We start from the raw sequence: 19,987 nt of genomic DNA, 5'->3' as shown, positions 1-19,987 counted from the left end.
TGGTGCATGAAGCAGCAATATTCCAAATAGGCTGAGTCGTGACCAACAAGTAAGGTGGCGCTTACAAAACTGCAGTATTTGAACTATTAGATAATTCATAATTCTGGATAGGAGACGTTGGAAGCAGTGCACAGTAAACAAAATCATAATTTTGCAAGGGAACGAAAGCGATCTACTTACATTCTTACTTTTAGGCGATGCTTATTTTATTCGTTCTTTTGAATAACAAACTTATAAAAAACATTTTTTAACTGAACTTCTCTGATCGTATTAAGCCTCTAAAGAAGAAACGGTTCGCACTTCCAAACGCCCACTTATCTGCTTCTCCCAATTACTGAGCGGCAGAAGACACCCACTCTGTTCTTCCTAGAAGAAGCGCGGCGCTTTACTCCGCCTTTGCAGAGTAAAGTGGGCGTGGTCTGGCACGTTATTGAGGCGGGTTTAAAGAAAAGACGTCTAGAAACCGCCCCGCGGCGTGGCTAACATTAGCAAAGTTTATAACAATTTGTCGCAATCGTATTAGCGGCTAGTGATAGGGTGCTTAAGTGTGGGGACTGTGCTGGAGGTTGTGGAATACACCGTTATACTAATATAGCCCTAAACGAGATCAATGACATTTTAAGTTTGACCTTTGAATTCTTTCAGTTTGACGTTTTATTTGTGCTAGAATGTTAAAAGGCGTAGGGAAGAAATGCTGTTTATCCGTGCTGGGCACCACCTTCACCTGCCTGCTCGTGCTTCTCGTGGCTGATCAGCAGCTCTGGCGGGAGAAGGGCACGGAGAGCAACCTCGGCACCAGAAGGGAAATGGGGATGCGCTCGCTACAGAGCCTGGAGACATTGGAACCTATGGAGAGCCCGTCCGAGCCGCGGAAGTCGGAGCAGGGCAAAGGCTTTTCGGCGTACTTCACTAGACTAACCAGGGTCCGCAGGGACGTCGGAAAGGACGAGAGTAAACCCGCAACAGAGACCGAGAAACCCCCGATTGAAGAAATAACTGCGAACGATGTTTTCATCGCTGTGAAAACCACAAAGAAGTTTCACCAGTCCCGTCTAGAGCTGCTTCTGGACACCTGGATATCGAGAAACCTACAGCAGGTACGTAGATCACGTTCTGGTGTGCGCTATATCTTACTGTCAAATTTGGCAATCGAGAGGACAACGATACCCGCGCTTACCTTTAGTACTAACTGTGGTCGCTATAGACCATAGGCAAATAAAAATCAACTGTCTAACCTAAGCTGGCACTCCGTCTTTGGTCGGTTCCTGCCTTGCGACTGATGCTTCCAGAATAGGCTCGATCTCCGTGTGACCTAAAAATTGCATCAAGCGGGTTCAGACAATGGGTAGATATTTACATCAGGCAATTTTCATTTGGTTAAGTTTTGCAACATTTGCTGTAACAGTGTTAACAGATACTGGTTCATTTAAAATACCCTCACGCCACTGCTTTGTTTTTATTACTAACATTTCAAAAGGCGTATAAAAAGGGAAAGGCCGAAACGACGAAACTCGATTACTGATGCGGATTCGTCATCTTCTTCCTTTTTGCTACTTGGCCGGGCTTGTCACATGTAAAACAGAGTGGGAGATCTCCGGCGCTTTAGCATAGCGATTATTCATGGAGGCATCAAAGGGGTAGCCTAACCAACAGAATAAAGTTGGTGATTTGGGGGCGGTGGGAAAAAATGCTAGTGAAAAGTTTAAAAAGTGAGAAGGATGTTAAGAAGAAGAGAGGATACGCCTGCTTTGTGCAAATCAATCTCTTATAAGCGCATCACACGATTATTACTGAACACGCTAGAAAATAAACGCTTGAGAGGCACAGCATTGATTCCTAAAAACTGAATTCTTACGAAACCAAGCAAGTGAAAGCAGTAGTATCGGAACTTAGTTGAATACTGATATATTTTACTAGCGACAAAACATATTTCAGTCCATTTCGGGGTTTTGCACATGCAACTTTTAAGCATAAAGTTAAAAATGTGCTGAAAGACTCTTCGTTTTGAGTACGCCTGGTCTTTGAATTATTATTCTTTTAATTTATCGTATAAATCATCACAGGAGGAAAAAATAGAACCATGTATCTGTATAATTTAAACCCAATAAAATGAAAGGGTCTGTGAATATAAGGAACTGTCCCATATGCAGCATGGGCAGATAAAGAGGATCACAAAGTTTCGTGTTTTGGCCCTAACCTAAATGTGACATCTTTAAAGTTAGGACATACTTAACGTGGACGACACTTTGCTTCCTCCCGCTTTTTGTTTCGGGCATTTATGGGAGTACCTTAGTTCTCAGAATCCATAGCTAGCGACTCTCACTGTCCTCCTTCAGGGCGAACAAAGCTTCATTCTAAAGTAGGAAGAAAAGGTTTCCCAGCCTCTTATGTCGGGCTTGCCATGGGAACGTGGGAGCTCAAGTTGTGGATTTTTTTTCTGTAGAGAAGGGGGGTAGCGGTTGTGTCTGGGTCAAGCTTCCAGGTGATGGGAAAAAAGAAACTTCTTTGGGGATACCAGTCAAAGAAAAACTCCATCACGCTAGTCCTTTTCACATAGAGTTGAAAACAAGTTGATTGGCATAGCCAAAGCCATACATTTCAGAGAGGACGCTGTATAAAGGAAAGAAATACTGCTTCTCTTCAAAGTGGCAACGATCCTTATTATTATTATTATTTTTCCTGCATAAGATTTCAGGCAGCGTTTTAATGAGAAATCCGCTGTCAGTGAGCATTCAAATTCAGTTCTAAAATAAGCAACTAAGCAAAATACCTGTCAAGAAAATTTAACGGGTCTCCTCCTGGCTTCAGGGGGCTGGAATGAGCTGGGATTCCAGCCTTGTTTGGGTTGCCATATAGACGTGTAGCCATTATAAGGCATCTTATCGACGCCATTCAAATGGTTTCCAAAAATTCAGGCTTTGGATTTAAATAATAAAAATGGCCTGCATAACTGCATTGCCTGGAGAGTGCAGCAAATTACACTTGCTCTGCTTCTGACCACATCTGAACCTTTTCTGTTTAACTGTTAGTACTTTCTGTTGATAAAGCTTGTATTATTATTAGACATGTTGAGAGGGGAGTTCTGGTATTACTAATGTATCATTCTTAGAATCGGTGTGGTCCGTTTCAAGTTGACAGTCTATACAGCATTCTGAGCAACCCATGGCAAAGTTCGTTATTAGAAAAATGAATAAAAACAATTCTGACTAAGGTGCCTTATAAATCAAGTAAAAATGACCTAGGACAGGTAAAGTAGATCAGGAGAAATAGACTTTAAAAGGTTAAATAGAAAGGTAAGCAGTTAAGGGGAGATAAAAGTCCTCTGGGGAAAATAAAAGATAATTTTTGGTAAGGAAGGGCAAATCAGAATAGAAAGAAGAGGAAATTGAGCACAGGAAGAAAATGCATTGTGTGTTTAACAGGGCCCCATTTTTATTTCAAAGGGCAGTTTATGTAGGAGGCTTCAGCTATTCTAAAAAAAGAAGAAACACAATAAGTAATCCCAGATAGACTGGTGCCATTGTAGCATCTTTATTGCAGTGGGGGGTGGGTCTGGAACAATAGGCATTGTTTTAACCTAAGACTTTTTTTTCTTTATTTAAATACAATGCATCTCTTAAAAAAAAAAAAAAAAAACTATGGACATTTCCTACAATTCTCCCCAAACCCTTCATGCAGAATGAGCTTTAGTCGATTAGCATTCCCCCGGCATGACTTGGCACACCAAAAAACTGCTCTGCCCGCTTTAGTACCCGCCTCACTGTTTGTACCATAAACACAGCTGATGTTTAGCCCTGCCAGAGCAGGTCTGGGGGATGGGCAGTGAACAGCCAGCTCTTAGTCTTGTCCAATCCGGTTCAACCCTGGTTATTTTGACATTTCTGTTTTCATTTTAATTTTCAGTTTGACCAGTAAATGTATGTTGTTTAGGTGATCTTTTTGTACAGGCACAACAATAGAATACTATAATATTGTGGATTCATTGGTTTACAAGATTAGAGGGTACTGTGGTTTGGTGTCTGGGTCCAGTGATTCACCATGAGATATTTGGTTTTCCTCTTTGACACGACGTAGTCTCTTTGACACAACACTTTCATGTTCCTTTTTTAACTGACATGGGAATGTGGCTTTCAAGAGGCTGACCTCAAAGAACACTATAAAAATGTTTTAAAAATAAATAAATCAATAATTCTAATTGGATAGATTCTTGAAGTTGTCTGTGACAGTCATAAATAATTAGGCATATTTTGTGTTTCTTATAAACAGCAATAAATAGGTTCATACATAGGCCCAATTTAATTACATTTATATATCACTTTTCTAACCTGCTCTCAGTACATTACATACACAGTGGGGGACCACTTGTCCCACCACCAATGTGCACCATCCACCAGGATGATGTGATGGCAGACATTTTTGCACCACTATGCTCACCACACATTAGCTATTAGGAGGTGAAGGGATGAGAGAGATAGTTAGCCAGTTAAAGACAGGGGATGACTAGTGGCCCAGAAAGAACAAAGTCATGGTGGGCAATTTCGCCAAGGTAAGTGCCCCTGCAGGCCTTACCAACACCTCTTCCAGTAGCAACCCAATCTTTTCTTGGATTGTCTCCTAATCAAGTACTGGCCTAAACATGCTTAGCTTTAGATGCATGTACGTTATAAGTCGACACCACCTGTGTTATCTATCTATCTATCTATCTATCTATCTATCTATCTATCTATCTATCTATCTATCTATCTATCTATCTATCTATCTATCTATCTATCAGTCAAAAATATACAGATAAATAACAACTAGGCAGTTAAAGCATTATGAGGCAATGTTCTCTTCAGTATCCCTCATTCAAGGTTTTTTAGATATAAGCTTGAATGTTACCATCAGCAACTATCAATATCCAACATTAGTTTTTCCAGTACTGAGTCTTGACCCTAATGCTATAGTCTTGGAAGAATCAGGTCTACTGAACTTTTGAAGACACATCAATATCTGCCAATCAAATATCCATCCACTAAACTCTAAACTCTGGACAGGATCTCCTTCTGTCACATGGCAGACAGCCAGTCACATTCACACTTGCTCATGCCAGGTGAGTTTAGTACCACCAATAAATGTAGGTACATTCTGGTGGACTGTGACCAGAAACTGGAGCCCAAAGACAAAAATGCTAGAAATATGGAGAGAACATGCTCATTTTGCAAAAAAACAGCAGCCAGTACAGAAATTAATCCATGTGACTCAACAGCTGCCCTATGAATAAGCTTTATATCATGTATTGCTGGTAACATGACGCAGTACATAACATGGACCCTCAACAGAACCAACAAGAAGAGTCCCACCTGGTAGTGATTTTCAGTGTTTGGGCCTACCTCTGCATATGAGAGATCAAGTTGAGGGGCATGTCTAGTGCAAGTAGCCATGACACTGTTCCTTTCCTTTTTAAAGATGGAAGATAAATTGTGTTTTAAGCTGGTACCTCAGGGCATGAAGTGCCTCATTAGGTAGCCGGCACCTGATTCATCACAGTAGTTTCCTCTTCTGTTTCAAAAGACGTTATCTCAAATGGCAGGACAAAAAGTGTCAGGTGACAGAACTGGATCCAGCCTTGGGAATAGTAATTTTGAAAGAAAGAAATAAAGAAAGAAAGAAACTTTCTGCATTTTTTTCTCTCTGCAATTGTTCTGGATGACTATTGTTTTTTTTTTTGCCTTGTAGCCTTCCTGTGTTTCTCTAAATTGCCTCCAGAAAACAATTAACCTTCCCCGCTGGAGACCTGGCACAAAAACTAGATTAACATTATTTTTGGATTCTGCCACTCTGCAGTGACATTTCTTAACTTAATGTCTAGCACAGGTGGCTCAACACTTTGTTTGCAGTTTCTGGGGTGATAAGGCTCAGGGCTTTTTTAGTTACATGAGTTTGATGATGATGAAAGGGTGGGCAAGAAGTTAACAAAAAGTGTGATCGCGCTTGACTATAAATAAAGCACTTCCTGTGTCATTTGCATGCAATGAGCCCAAGAGGACAATGCTCTGCATACAATAGCTGAGGGGATAGTGGAAGTTGGTCTACACAAAACTGTTAACATAAAGTTGCAGAAAGAGTTAATTGTTTCTGGAGTCCAAGATATAAATGTAATGTTTTCTAATTGCAGATAGTATCCGGTGACCCAGAGTAACGGTCACTAGTCTGCATGCTGTTGAGATACATGCAGCACAAAGAAGGTTTTGATAAATGAAAGAATTTCAGCCAACTGCTCTGGTGGACGTTGGAGATTTAATTTAATTGTAAAATCATTGGGCAGAAAATTAGAACACAGTTGTGTTCCTTCTGTGGAAATGCCAGCCATTGCTTTGCAAGTTTTTTTTTAATTTTATTTTTGCAAAAAGCATCCCCACTAGAGCACAGGATTTAAAATCAAGCTAAAAAAAATCAAACTTTTGAGGTGCTGGCTGACCAAGAGCTCCATCCATCCATTCTTCTCAACCTTTTTTTTTCTCGTATGTATCTGAAGTGTGCCCAAAATCTCAGTGAAGTACACAATTGCAGGAATAAACACCCCCTACGAGTTTACCGTTGAAGTTGGCAATGTCAAATATCCCACACGTTTTAGTCAGACTATCGTTATGCTAAGCCTGAGGTTGAGTATTAGAACAGGAAAGGGAGGGGATATGAAAGTGCCTTCAGAAGCAGAACAAGGCGGCGCTCCAAGGGTCTGACACGAGTACCCCTTGCTGAGCTTTACCCTTCCTGCCTGTGGAGACGGAGAGACAGCCAGCCAGGCTACAGGTTTCCGGAACTTTGTATGTTGCGGGCTGTGGTTTGCTTTCCTGTGGTGAACTAAGGAGACTGTGCTGTCACCCAGTACATTTTTTTTTAACATTTAAAAACTTTTTTTTTTTGTCCTGAGCACTTAAATTACTACCCCCCCCCAGGCGGATATATCTAATTTTGGAATTCAACAACAGAGACAAAGCTATTTTAGGACTATTAAAATCATGCACATGATGATCTTGTCCGGGATTGCTGACTGAAAATTCTTCATAACTGTACTGGAGAGTCCTCTGGAATTTGCTAAAATATTCCTGTATTTGAAATGCAGTGGGATTATGTCACAGGGGGCTAGCATGCTGACACACAGCTCCAGGAACTCAGCCTGGTCATTATCCCTGTGACGGGTACACATTTTTTGATGACTCTTCACCACTTTTCTTATCATACCTGCATCAGCTAATTACTTTAAACAGGCCTGGTAAGTGTGGGATTGAGATTGTGATTGTGCCCAAAGTCCCATTTCCCATTTTTGCCTGGCATCTTATGCATTTCCTTCTTGCAACTTTAAAAGCAAAAAATCAGATGAAGATGCAGAGGGCGGCCTGCTGGTCCAGTCTCTATCATTGACCATTGCACAGCTCTATTTTAGAAATACAGATGCTGTTGTGCCTGTAAAGTGTGTTAGTATGGCGTTCAATATGAAAAGACCACCTACCGTATGAAGTGGCATTATATTGTATACTTGCCTAGTTCCCTGGTTGACATTTCTTACATGACATCTCCTGCTACCTGGTGTCTACAAAAATTTCAACTCATTTTATACATATGTATTAGACTGACTCTGAGCTCTGTTTGAATTGTCAAATTTAAACTGTTTTGTTCATTTCAAAAATCATTTAAATTCATCTATTTTCTAAACCCACAAGTAACAAAGAAGCTGGAACCTATCCCAGCAATTATCAGTACAAGGCAGGAACATTCCCTGGACAGGGCACTAGCCCTTTACAGGGTGAACAGACACACATACACATACAGAGAAGTACCAGTGTACCATCACCAGTCCACTCTAACCTGCATGTCATTACAATGTGGAAGGAAACCCACACAGACCCAGTGAGAACATGCAAACTCCACACAGGGAACTTGTGGGATGCGAATCCCGGCCTTCTTATTGCAAGGCAGCAATGCGCTGACCTGATACAATAATAAACTATACAAAACATGAAAGTCTGAAGTGTGTCCCAGCCATTGTCATAAACTCAAAATAAGACACACAACGCAATCGAATCCATCGTTTTTTCCCAATCTACACCATGGTGGTATCACAAAAATCAATGCTTGCAGATTTGTTTGAACTCCCAGGGCCAGCCCAGCAGAAGATGCCAGTCTAGTGCAGGACACTTTATACACACATCTACACTTTCAGGTATTTTGTATGTGTAAGGCAGTTGAAATGAAGGAGAGCGACTGGAAGTGTATCTCTTGTGATTGCACAGTAGATTAAACTGGTGGGGGGGGATTTCGGGTTGACCATTTTGTGGAAAGAACTGTGTAGTATGTACCAGATGTGGTGCTCAGTCTATGCAACATGCACCCCGAGTGGATGGTATACTCTTAAATATAAGGATGCCAAAGTGGGTCTTCAGAGCATTGCCACAGGGTAACCATTTTTTGGCTCCCAAAAGCAGCAAACACATGAAGGCTTCAGAAGGATCTTTTATTTAGATCCATAACAGGCTTCATAAATAACCATAACAGATTGTGAAATGCCAATTGGATCCTAATATTAAAAGAACTCTTGCTGCATACAATAACACAGGCTTTCTTGATCTGTTCATATCCTGCTAGGTAGCCTACTTTACTGTCCATTAAATATTTCTGTTTTGTCCATATAGTACAAAAGTAATTTAAAACCCAAAGAACTCATTTCATATGCAAAGAACCCTTGCCGGAATGAAGTAATTTTTTTGTTAAGCAATGGCTCTACAAGGAACCACACATACCAGTAAAAGTGCCATTGTAAATCCATTTTTTTTAACAGTTTAAGAAGGCTGTGCCAATTTCAGTAGCTTCAGACACATAGCAGGAATCTGCTCTGGATGGGCCATATTGGGCCAAGTCACAATCGTCAATTAACCTAACATGACAGACAATTTTATTTATTAATCGTCGTCATAAAAATACCATGAAGTGCGTCCTAAAAAGAAAGAAAGAATGACCATATAATAGGTTTATTGTTCATTAAATGATAAAATATAAGTCTGTGAGAAATGCTTATTAACTGGCTCAATTCTGTTAATAATAAATAAAGTCACCATAGCCGAGCGTGTCAAATGGGGTTCATCCCTCTACTAATACTGTGTGGCCATAAAAATGTCACTTCACCTGCTTGTGCTACAATTGGAAAAGCAAAATGAAATGTAACTATTTGTATCTCTCAATGCTGTAATAAAGGCACCAGCTGAATAATAATCTATCCATCTATTATCCAACCCGCTATATCCTAACTACAGGGTCACGGGGGTCTGCTGGAGCCACTCCCAGCCAACACAGGGCGCAAGGCAGGAAACAAACCCTGGGCAGGGCGCCAGCCCACCGCAGTGAATAATAATTCACAATAGAAATAATTCTGATGTCCCATATTCCATTGTCTCTCAGTACACATCCCCCTTAAATATGAAGGTGCCAGAGTGGTTCTTCACGGCGATGCCACAGGGAAACCTTTTTTTTTTCTTTAAAAATATCCTTCCATGTATTTCGATTCATAACAGGCAGATAATAGATAGATAGATAGATAGATAGATAGATAGATAGATGTAAAAGGCACTATATAACTGATAGATAGATAGATAGATAGATAGATAGATAGATAGATAGATAGATACGTGAACTACCAATGGGATTTTATAAGGACTCTTGCTACATACATAAACACAGGCCGAGTTCAGATTTTCTTGATTTGTTAGTGTCCTGCTAGGTAACCTCCTAGACATTAGATATTTTTGCTTTGTCTGCATATTAGGAATCTTTTGAAAGAACAAAGAGCCAATTTTATTTAGAAAGAACTCTTAATTGTCAAGCAATGGTTCTACGAGGGACTATACAACCCAGTGAAGTGCCATTTTAGAACCAGTAGTTTTAAGGGTGTACGTGCGTCAGGTATCTCTAAGCATGATGTTCAAGAAGGCTCAAGTTCATAAGGCCATAATTTAACAAATAAATAAAACTTAACTAAAAAGGATTACTGGAATACAAGCAAATTTCACAAAGCAGGGGTGAGCAAATGCAGTTGAAAGCCAAAAAAAAAGAGCTGCTCCGTTTTGGGGATTTTGTTTTTAGTTTAACAAGAACAGCTGTATGCTAATGTGAGCAAACATATTTAAACTTAACACACTGGAGAGTTAAAAAAGACGCACCATTGTTCAGAATTAAAATAGGTGGTGGCGTGATGGGGTCCGTTATAGAGTGAATTACAATTTACTCCACGTTTGCAGTATGTTGTAATTCATCCACCCCTGAGGTTTTTCTTGCGGTTTTTATCATTATTCATTTTGTGGAGCAGCTGCATCTGCGCTCCCAACCCCTGTCTTTGCAGAACTCCCCCTTCCCGTGTTACACCTCCACACACACACACACACACACACACATCCCCTTAACAAACTCGCAACTTAAGCATGACAAGTGACATCTGCTTAGAATTTGTTCCGCAGACAAGCGAGTGGCTTGTAAAGGGCTGGTCCAGCTGTCTCAGGTACAGCCAAGGCGTCCCTTTTTTGATTGGCACCGGTGTCAAGTGCAGTCACGTTTAGAATAAAAGGATATGATGAGTTATATTTTTAAAAATAAATGAGACTTTCAAAAGAGCAAATACATTTATTTTCCAAAGTAGCAGGTGCACTTCTCCAGTTTGTTGAACATTCCTTCTGGTTGAACTGGTTGGGCGAGGCCAAGGCACGTGCCAGAGATAAGGCTTCCGCCAACGCAGGTGTGGTTTCACCTGAACGGAAAAAAAATAAAATAATAATAACGGTAGGAAAAAAAAAACAAAAATCAACAGATCAAGGTAGTGTTGAATCTAGCTGAGGTCTTTTGTTCTGCCTCGCTCCTAATTTTCATTCCTGTGAGGGCTGGAGCGTGGGCAGGCAGCTGCTCTTAACAAACTGGCAAATATAAAGTTTGATTTAGATACGAGCCTATTGTTTGGTGCTCTTGATGCACGACTCCACAAGTCTGAAAGATTTATATGTAGAAAAGCCTAATGAATGAAGCCCTTCATCCGGCTGATGACAGGGCGGTCGCATTTCTTTTTTTTTAACCCTGTTCTTGCGTTTTTAAGTTGCAACGAGGAGTAGACTAGAAGTGTTTAAAATCCTTTGTACAAAGACAGACGGAGACTAAACCAGTCTGTTCTGGTTAATCCTCCCTCCGTCCCCTATTGATTAATGCTCCCCCACCCTACAAGCGCTCTAAAACCCGGCTGCTGGTGTGAATGCCCCGGGTGAAAGGGTTTACTCCCCTCTTTGTTGCCGTCTTAACGCTGGGGTTGGGATGCTGCGGCGTTCCTATGCTGTTTCCATGGAGAAAGCGCCTGGGAAGCCTTTCTCTCCCAGGGGTGTCCCGAGGGACATTGTGAACTTGTTGGGTTTGTTTAACTTGCTATTTTCTGTCGGGGTAGGTTGTGGGGGAGGTGGCGTGTGGTTAGCCCCTTTTACATTCCCCTGAAAGGCGCTATTTATTGCTATAAAATAGAAGGCCCGTTGGTTGCATTCATTGTCCGGGTGCTGGCAGGCCTTAAAGAGGATTGCATCGAATTAAGCTCTTGTCTTGTGATTTTTGTCTTACAGACTTACATCTTTACCGATGGAGAGGATGAAGTGTTGAAAAGGAGAATAGGTGAGTTTTGAAAACATATACACTAATAAACATGGAATTTATCCAAAATCCCAAAAAGGAGTGTTACTTTGAGGCCCTGTGAGTCTGGGTGACTGTTGTGTGTGTGTACCTTGTGATGGGCTAGTTGGCTTCTACCTTCAATCTGGAGAAAAATCATCATAGACAAGGGAGAGCATGCAAAGTTCACACTGGCAATGAATGGATCTAGATGTAAAGTCAGCCAGTAGCCTGCAGCACAAACCACCATGTTCATGCCAGGTCAGTTTAGACACAGTGATTGACCTAACACTGTCGGCGGTCCTGGTATAAAACTAGAAACTTCACATAGACATGGGGAATATCTCCACACAAACAGTAACACATCTGCAAATTGATCCTAAGTCTTTAAAGCTGTGAAGAGGCTTGATTAACCACTATGGCACCATATACAGAGTGGTCCATAATATTTCCAGGTAGCGCACATCACTTCAGTCTGTGTAATGTAATGGCTAAGATGCTTGGTTTGGCTTAGTTGCTTTAACACCATATATCACAATGATAAAATAATTCTTTGTGGCCTTTGCCCTCTATAAAACAGCAACAATTTAATACCTATAGTATCATCCGCAGTGTTCTGTACATTTGACGTAGAAATACTCATTATTTGATTTGATTACAGTACTGTATCAAATGTATAATATTCTGCAGTCCATCTGCACTGATATGAAATTTTAGAAATCTGACAAACAAGAGGAGACCATTCAGTCCATCCAACTCATTTGTTTAGCTAATAGGAAAGCTATCTCAAGTATCTCATCTAGATGCTTCTTAAAGGTTGTCAAGGTTTCTCCTGAACCTCATGGCTCAGGAATTTGTTCCAGATTCCAACAAATTGAGCCTTGCCCTTATCTTAAAGCATTTCTCCTTAGAACTTTAGAACAATCTAGATGTGGACAGGCCATTCAGCCCAACAAAGCTCGCCAGTCCTATCCATTTAATTCTTAACATCAAGTCTGGTCTGTTAATTTGGCACTGGGATCCTTGTGTATGTGATTTGCTATGCCTTTGAGAATTTTGTCTCCTCTGCTCTAGACTAAACAGGTTTAATTCTGTGAGTCTGTCAAGGTAGGACATGTCCATAAGTCCAGGGATGTACTTGGATGCTATCCTTTGCACGACTTTAAGTACTGCCATGTCTTGTTTTGCCAGACAAATTATTAAAAAAGAGCTGTGTTGTCAGGTGCCGTTGGTGATCTTGACAAGTTGCTGTAGGCCAGCTATAAATAACACCTTTCAATTAGCAAGTCAGTTGGATTCAGGGTACGTGGTGTGCAACAGGTGGTCATAGCTTGGGTAAACAGAAGGCAGCTGAAAGAAGAGATGGAGCAGCCATCACCTGTCCTCTGGCTTCATGTATTTATTTGTTTGTTTTCTTTTGTTCTTTTATTCTTTATAGGAAGCCATGCAATTAACACAAACTGTTCAGCTGCTCACAGCCGGCAAGCCCTGTCTTGCAAGATGGCAGTGGAATATGACAAGTTCATCGAATCTGGGAAAAAGTGAGTATAAAATGTATTATCTTGGTGTGAAATACTAAAAAAAAAAAAAGATTAATTGGTGCAATATTAATGTTAGGGTGGCACCTCAGTTGGCGGGAGTATTAAAGTCTGCCATCCTGGCATTTCCTGGTTTTTAGTCTCAAGATGTAGAGTAAATAGATGGTTTCAATGCCCTCACAGTGGTATCACTCATAGCCATTTACAAATCCCAAACTGAAATTTGTTACAGATGGTTCTGCCATGTAGATGACGACAACTACGTCAATGTTCGCACTTTGGTAAAGCTGTTGTCCAACTACCCACACACTCAGGATGTTTATATCGGCAAGCCAAGCTTGGACCGTCCCATTGAGGCCACCGAGAGGCTTGGAGACAACAAAATGGTATGTGTCATCAGAGGAGGTGTCAGAGGTGAAAAATAAAGACCCACTATGTGTTACCATTTTTAATGTTATCTTCTTCTGGTTTACTCTCAGAGGCCAGTTCATTTCTGGTTTGCTACTGGAGGAGCAGGGTTTTGTATCAGCCGTGGTCTGGCACTGAAGATGAGTCCCTGGGCGAGGTAAGCAGCCTTCTCTGTAAATAAAAATGCAGTTTTGGTCAGATGGATTTTGTCAAAGTTCTGTAGTGGTTGTAAAAAAGTACATTTTCCTTGAAATTTTGATTGATAAGCACTCTTTGAATATACTATTTACTACAGTCTTCATCGACAGATTTGCCAACCAGGTTACTTGTCCACCAGCTTTGCATGCATGGATGATAAATCCATCTTTCAGTCTATTTTGTGAACCTATCTTTTCAAGCCCCATGGATGCTATATTGTTTCCATTATTATTCAATTGCAAGTTTAAAGAACAGCTAGACAGCAACAAATTCTCACTATAACAAAAAGTCAGTGTGGTAGAGTTGTGCTTTTCATAGCAGCTCTGTCCTTAAGCATCTCTTGTTCTTCTTAAAATCTCAAAGTTAACTGGCATTTTGACGTGAACATCTTTTGATGCCAATTTTTACCCGTTTTTTTGCAGTGGAGGACATTTCATGAACACAGCAGAAAAAATCAGATTGCCCGATGACTGTACAATTGGCTACATTATTGAGTCGGTGCTGGGTGTCAAATTGACTCGTAGTAACCTCTTCCACTCTCACCTGGAGAATCTACAACAAGTGTCCAAGTCCGAAATCCAAAATCAGGTTAGTAACTCCAAGGCAACTTTGGTTAATGTATTTTCTGCACTATGGTTTTGTGTAGTGTGAGTAAATTTACCTGGGTCCCTTAACACAAAGCATATGCATACTGCACGTACAAGCCTGCACATGCTGGCTGAATGAGTACGATGACTTAGATTTAAATGGAAAAAAACATCTTCATAGAAAGTTATTTGAACAAAAGGAGTTTGTAGGAATATGTGTGTGTGTGGTATGTGTTGAGCTGGTCTTTCAAAATTGACCAGAGGGTGTAGATGTGCATCCCAGCCAGAGTTGGTTGTCCCCAGGATAGGCTGTTGACTGCCCATAATCCTGTATTGGACTAACCAGACTGAAAGTATGTATATTTGAAAGCCAAAGTACACATAGAAGACCCATGTGGACCTTGTGAGAACCCCATAAAGATGGTGTCTGAACTTGGAACAGAAGCAAAAGTTTCCTGCCGCTGTGAGGCAGTAGTTATCCACGGACAGCTATTAGCTTAGCAGACCCTCCAAATGTGGCACATTACCGTATGTCTTTTAGTTTAGGAGGACTTTTATCATCACATTGCAGGTGTTTTCTATATTTTCACCAACTAGCTCTCTGGATTTTTTAAATAGTTCTGGTTAAGGTGGATGGCTTCTTCAAAGAGAAAAGCCGCTCGCCCTAAGAAACCATTTAAACTGGCGGTGCCATAAGGCTTGTCCTATGAATATCCATATTTCTGGTTAAGAAATTGATTGAAATTAAACAGATAACCAATTTTGTAAAGAATATTGTAAAATAAATGGTCATCCCTCTAAGTTTATGTTCTACTTCCAAGATAGGCTGCAGCCCCCATGTCCCAGAGCTGTTGCAAAAGCTGGATATTTCAAAACAGCTACAGACGTTTATAAACAGAGGATAGTTCTGCTGCCTCCCAGATCTGGGTTCAAAGCCCAGCCTGGTTACTGACTGTGAGGTGTTTGCATGTTCTTCCTCTGTATGTATGTGTGTGTGTGTGTGTGTTTATGTTTAAGCTTTTCTCCAATTAGATTTTTTCTCCCACATCCCAAAGGCATGTGGGTAAAACTGAGTGTAAGCGAGTGTGTCCTCTGATGGACTGGTTCCTACCATGCCACTGAAGCTACTAGAATGAACAACTTCTTCTCAGAACCCCAAAATTAGGTTAAACAGGTTCAGTAGTAAACTGATGAATGAATGTGATATTATTATAATTGTAATGTGAATGATAAATTTCACTTATTGGTAATTTTGGTTTTAAATTACAGCATGAGGGTATATTCAGGAAGATTTCAGTGTTCATTTTCAACTAAATGTATGTTTACTGTATTCAAAACCATATATATATATATATATGCTGTACGGTATTGGTATATATGCAAATATATTTGTATATATCCGTATACCTATATCAAATATTAGTGTGGGGAATTGTGGCAAGGGCGGCACGGTGGCGCAGTGCTAGCGCTGCTGCCTCGCAGTTAGGAGACCCGGGTTCGCTTCCCGGGTCCTCCCTGCGTGGAGCTTGCATGTTCTCCCCGTGTCTGCGTTGGTTTCCGCCAGGCGCTCCGGTTTCCTCCCACAATCCAAAGACATGCAGGTTAGGTGGATTGGCGATTCTAAATTGGCCCTAGTGTGTGCTTGGGGTGTGTTTGTGTGTGTCCTGCGGTGGGTTGGCACCCTGCCCGGGATTGGTTCCTGCCTTGTGCCCTGTGTTGGCTGGGATTGGCTCCAGCAGACCCCCGTGACCCTGTATTCGGATTCAGCGGGTTAGAAAATGGGTGGATGGATGAATTGTGGCAAATTAGTTAGCATTGCTGCCTTATATGGGGTCTTGCTTATCCTGAGTTTGAAGATAGCACTTCTTTATTTAGGTGAGGGAAAATTCAGCACATAGAGATACGGGGAGAACATGCAAACTGTACGCAGACATTGGCCAGGGAGGGGATTCAAACCCAGAAACACGCCCCACTGCATCTATTATATTATATTATATTATATTATATTATATTATATTATATTATTGTACAAAAAGTGCAATGACTGAACAAATTCATTTTTTTTAGGTGACTTTGAGTTACGGAATGTTTGAAAACAAGAGAAATGCAATTAACATGAAGGGTGCTTTTACGGTGGAGGAGGACCCCTCACGGTATGTAGTACTTATAATTGGTTACCAAAGTAAGGGGGCACTATACCTGATTCATAGAGACGCTGCTCACATATTGAAGTCTGTCTTTAGCTGCATTATGTTAACTGTGCTGTGCAGGGTTAATTAGCCCGTATGTATGTAGGACAGAGGCAAGGTCAGACCTGACAAAAGTGAGGGGAAGTGCAATTAGCACTGAAACCAGGAAGCCCTTCTTTACTCAGAGTTGTGGAAATCTGGAACAAAGGACATGGAGTTGGAGCATAAACCTTGCCAACCTTTACGAAGTATCTGGATGAGATACCTAGACAGCTTAACTGTTATCTAAATAAATGAGCTTGAGGGGCTGAAAGGTCTCCTCTTGAGAGTTTGAAAGGACCTATCAAATATTCTTTGATTTAGTGACACTGTTATGATAGAAAAAGACTAAAACCATATATTTTATGATTTCTTGTGAATGTTACTATGTGTACATCCATTTGGTAGCACACTGTCAGGGATGCCTGTAGGCCAGTGTTGTTTCAGTGTCTTTAGTAAGATGGACAGATTGGTGTGGCCGAATTATGAACAAAAGGAACTACATAGTAACAAATGCAGAGCTGCGTCTTTGGTGTAGACTGACCAACATGTGATCTTCTTTCTTTCCTCCCCAGGTTCAAGTCAGTGCACTGCTTGCTGTACCCAGACACACCCTGGTGTCCTCCTCAAGTCACCTATTAACAGTGACAACCTTCTCTCTTGTTAACCTCGTCCCCGATGAGCTCCGGTATTTGAAGGGCCTAACGGGACCAGCGTGGTATTCAGCTGTGCTGCAACTGTGACTTTTTTGCTGCAGGAATGCACGGCTTGTAGTTTTATTGAGCTGCTGTGCGGCTTGCTACTTTTCATACAGACTTTTTGTCTTTCTGGGGGCCGTTTTCGGCTAGCCGCTCCATGAGCTGCTCACTGAATCACAGAGCAGCCCCAGGGGCAGCGAAGGAAGGAGACTGCCGTCATGCGGACTCGCATGGGTGGTGTTCATGCAGATATCTATGCTTGAAAAAATGTGTACATAATACCTACGATATATTTGCAATTCTCATAGAATGTACTCCATTTTGTCTATGTGATCTTGTCAGCTGATTTCATTTTGCTTTTATTTTTTCCAGCATTGGGTGCTTGTTAAACATTATGATAAAAAAAAGGACAAAATCGAAACGCACTAAAATAGGTTAGCACCTTTTTGCTATTTTTTTAAGCTCCTTTTGCTTTTGCAGACTCCGGACAAATAACTAAAATGAAGGCCCCGTTCTGCTTTTGTAAGCTGGCAGTAGACAATTTCCAAATGTAACCTTTGATTATTTCTTAGGCATTTGGAGATATAAAGCTCTCTTTTCCTCTGTTATTAGGGATTGGTATTGCAATCAGAGCAGAATGGAAACATCGAACCCAAAAATAATATGTTTATATATTTAATAACATTTTATTGGAATTTTAATTAATATTACAAAAAGAAAAAATTTAATATATTAGCGATGCTTAACTAAATGTTACATAATGCTGCGTGCCTTGTATCTGTATATAGAATCATCACACTATTAAAGTATGTTAGCTTATTATTATCTTGAAAATTCCAATTGCAACTATATGAAGTACAGTTTCAAAAATCACAATTTTTCGTTTACACCCTTACGTTTTTCCTGTAAGGTGATGCTTTGTGTGTAGGAGCGGCATGTTCTATATTGCTAATATACCAACAGGTCCATAAAGCGATGTGAATGAAGCTGCTCATCAGTGGCAGGCATCACCTTGGATCAGCAGGCCCTCCAAGATGAAGCCCTTAAACCCAAAGTGACGCCCGCTGTACTCCATATAGTTGCATTACTTTGCTGCCTCAGCCCACTGCTGACGTTCTCTCTAACTGAATATCCCCGTCTCGTGCCTTGGTGAAGCAGCGCACAAAAAAATAGCCTGTTGCCTTAAACAATGAAAGTAGCTTTATTGTTAATATTAGCTGTTAAGAGATGCCATTAGTGTTTAGTACTATTCCAATCCAAAGGACAGCTCGAAAAAAGTGGCTTAAAAACAGAGGGTTGGCCCGCAACTCCCTGTGACACATGACCCATAGTGGGTAGTTTTTGTAAATGTCTTTTTATACAGTATTTCTATACTGTGTCTTGTGTTATTACTGTATTTGTAAGTACAGTTTCTTATCTGTGTATGCCAATTGTTTGTTTTGTTTCATTTTCTGTGGATCAGAGATGTTTCTGATTTTTTTTTTTATAATAATGTTACAAATTCTGTTTTTGCTTTTTATTGTAATTTATATTCCAGTATCTGGGATTAAACTGTTGCTATTGTGATCAAATGTAATTGTCATCATGTAAGAAAATTAAAAAAAAAAAAAAGCTTCTCAGGGACAACCTGATTTTGTTACCATGGAAACTCCAGTGGTACGCATCCTATTTTGCTTTTAATAAAGCAGCTACTTTGCTGACAGACCTCAAACGTTTGGGCTCGGAGTGTTTATTCTTCAGACGTGGGGCTGCATTTCTACATGTGTATGGACTTTCTGGAGATGCCGGACTCTCTGTTCATATGTGTTAGTTTATGCACCTTCTCATTGTCCTCATGCTCACTGTGCTTCAATACAGGATGCTTGGGGCTATCCCAGCAGCACCAGGCAGGAGCACCAGTCATAGCAGAGCACACTGACAGTGTATTATTAGTATCATCATTATCATTATCATTATTATTATTATTATTATTATTAAAGTTTGAAAATGCACTTACCCAATACAGCCTTCAAGATAAAGGCACAGTCCACTTGAACATAAGCAGGTTAAGGATCAGATGCAACTCTCTTAGATTTAAAGTATACAGCGCCTAAAGTATACACACCTTGGAAGTTTTCACATTTTTTTATTATACCCACTTTGAAACACAGTTAATATAATTTGGCTTTTGTGACACTGATCATCAGAAAAAGTGGTCTAAATTAATTGCAAATATTAAACTAACAACAATTGATTGCATAAGTATTCACCTCCTATACAGGGTGGTCCAGATCTAATTATGCAGATCCAGATCGTCTGGATGACTTTGATTTATGCGGGGACGACTCCAGTTCGGCGCAAAGACGATTCTTCATGTCGTCAGTTCGCACACTTCTCGATGGTCTGGAATTTTTCAGGTGATTTTTCTATGTACTAAACTTAATAAGTTATAGCATAAGGAAAATTGCATAATTAGATCTGGACCACCCATATATGATACCCCTGAATCATCAGTGGTGTAGTCAGTTGGCTTTAGAAGTCACAGAATTAGTTCAATGGTGATCACCTGTCTGGGGTCTCAATTGTACTATAAATGCACCTCATCCGGAAGGTTCAACTTGTGGTGACTCAGTACTGTGGTATAACCCACACAAAAACAACACCCCAAGCAACTCCACCAAAAG

General features: G+C 40.6%; 1 protein-coding gene across 1 annotated transcript; it reads left to right on the top strand.

Annotated features, from left to right (window-relative positions):
- The first annotated feature begins 506 nt into the window (after positions 1-506).
- Positions 507-19,035, top strand: lfng (LFNG O-fucosylpeptide 3-beta-N-acetylglucosaminyltransferase). Its single transcript, XM_039774230.1, has 8 exons — positions 507-1,097; positions 11,622-11,670; positions 13,106-13,208; positions 13,438-13,591; positions 13,685-13,770; positions 14,234-14,399; positions 16,466-16,551; positions 17,202-19,035. The coding sequence occupies exons 1-8, from the start codon at positions 669-671 to the stop codon at positions 17,266-17,268; spliced, it is 1,140 nt and encodes a 379-aa protein (XP_039630164.1). The 5' UTR covers positions 507-668; the 3' UTR covers positions 17,269-19,035.
- The last annotated feature ends 952 nt before the right edge of the window (positions 19,036-19,987 follow it).

The sequence above is a fragment of the Polypterus senegalus genome, chromosome 13 (assembly GCF_016835505.1).
Source record: "Polypterus senegalus isolate Bchr_013 chromosome 13, ASM1683550v1, whole genome shotgun sequence".
Taxonomy (NCBI): domain Eukaryota; kingdom Metazoa; phylum Chordata; class Cladistia; order Polypteriformes; family Polypteridae; genus Polypterus; species Polypterus senegalus.
The sequence above is the reverse complement of the archived record's forward strand: the minus strand, read 5'-3'. Positions and strand labels throughout refer to the sequence as shown.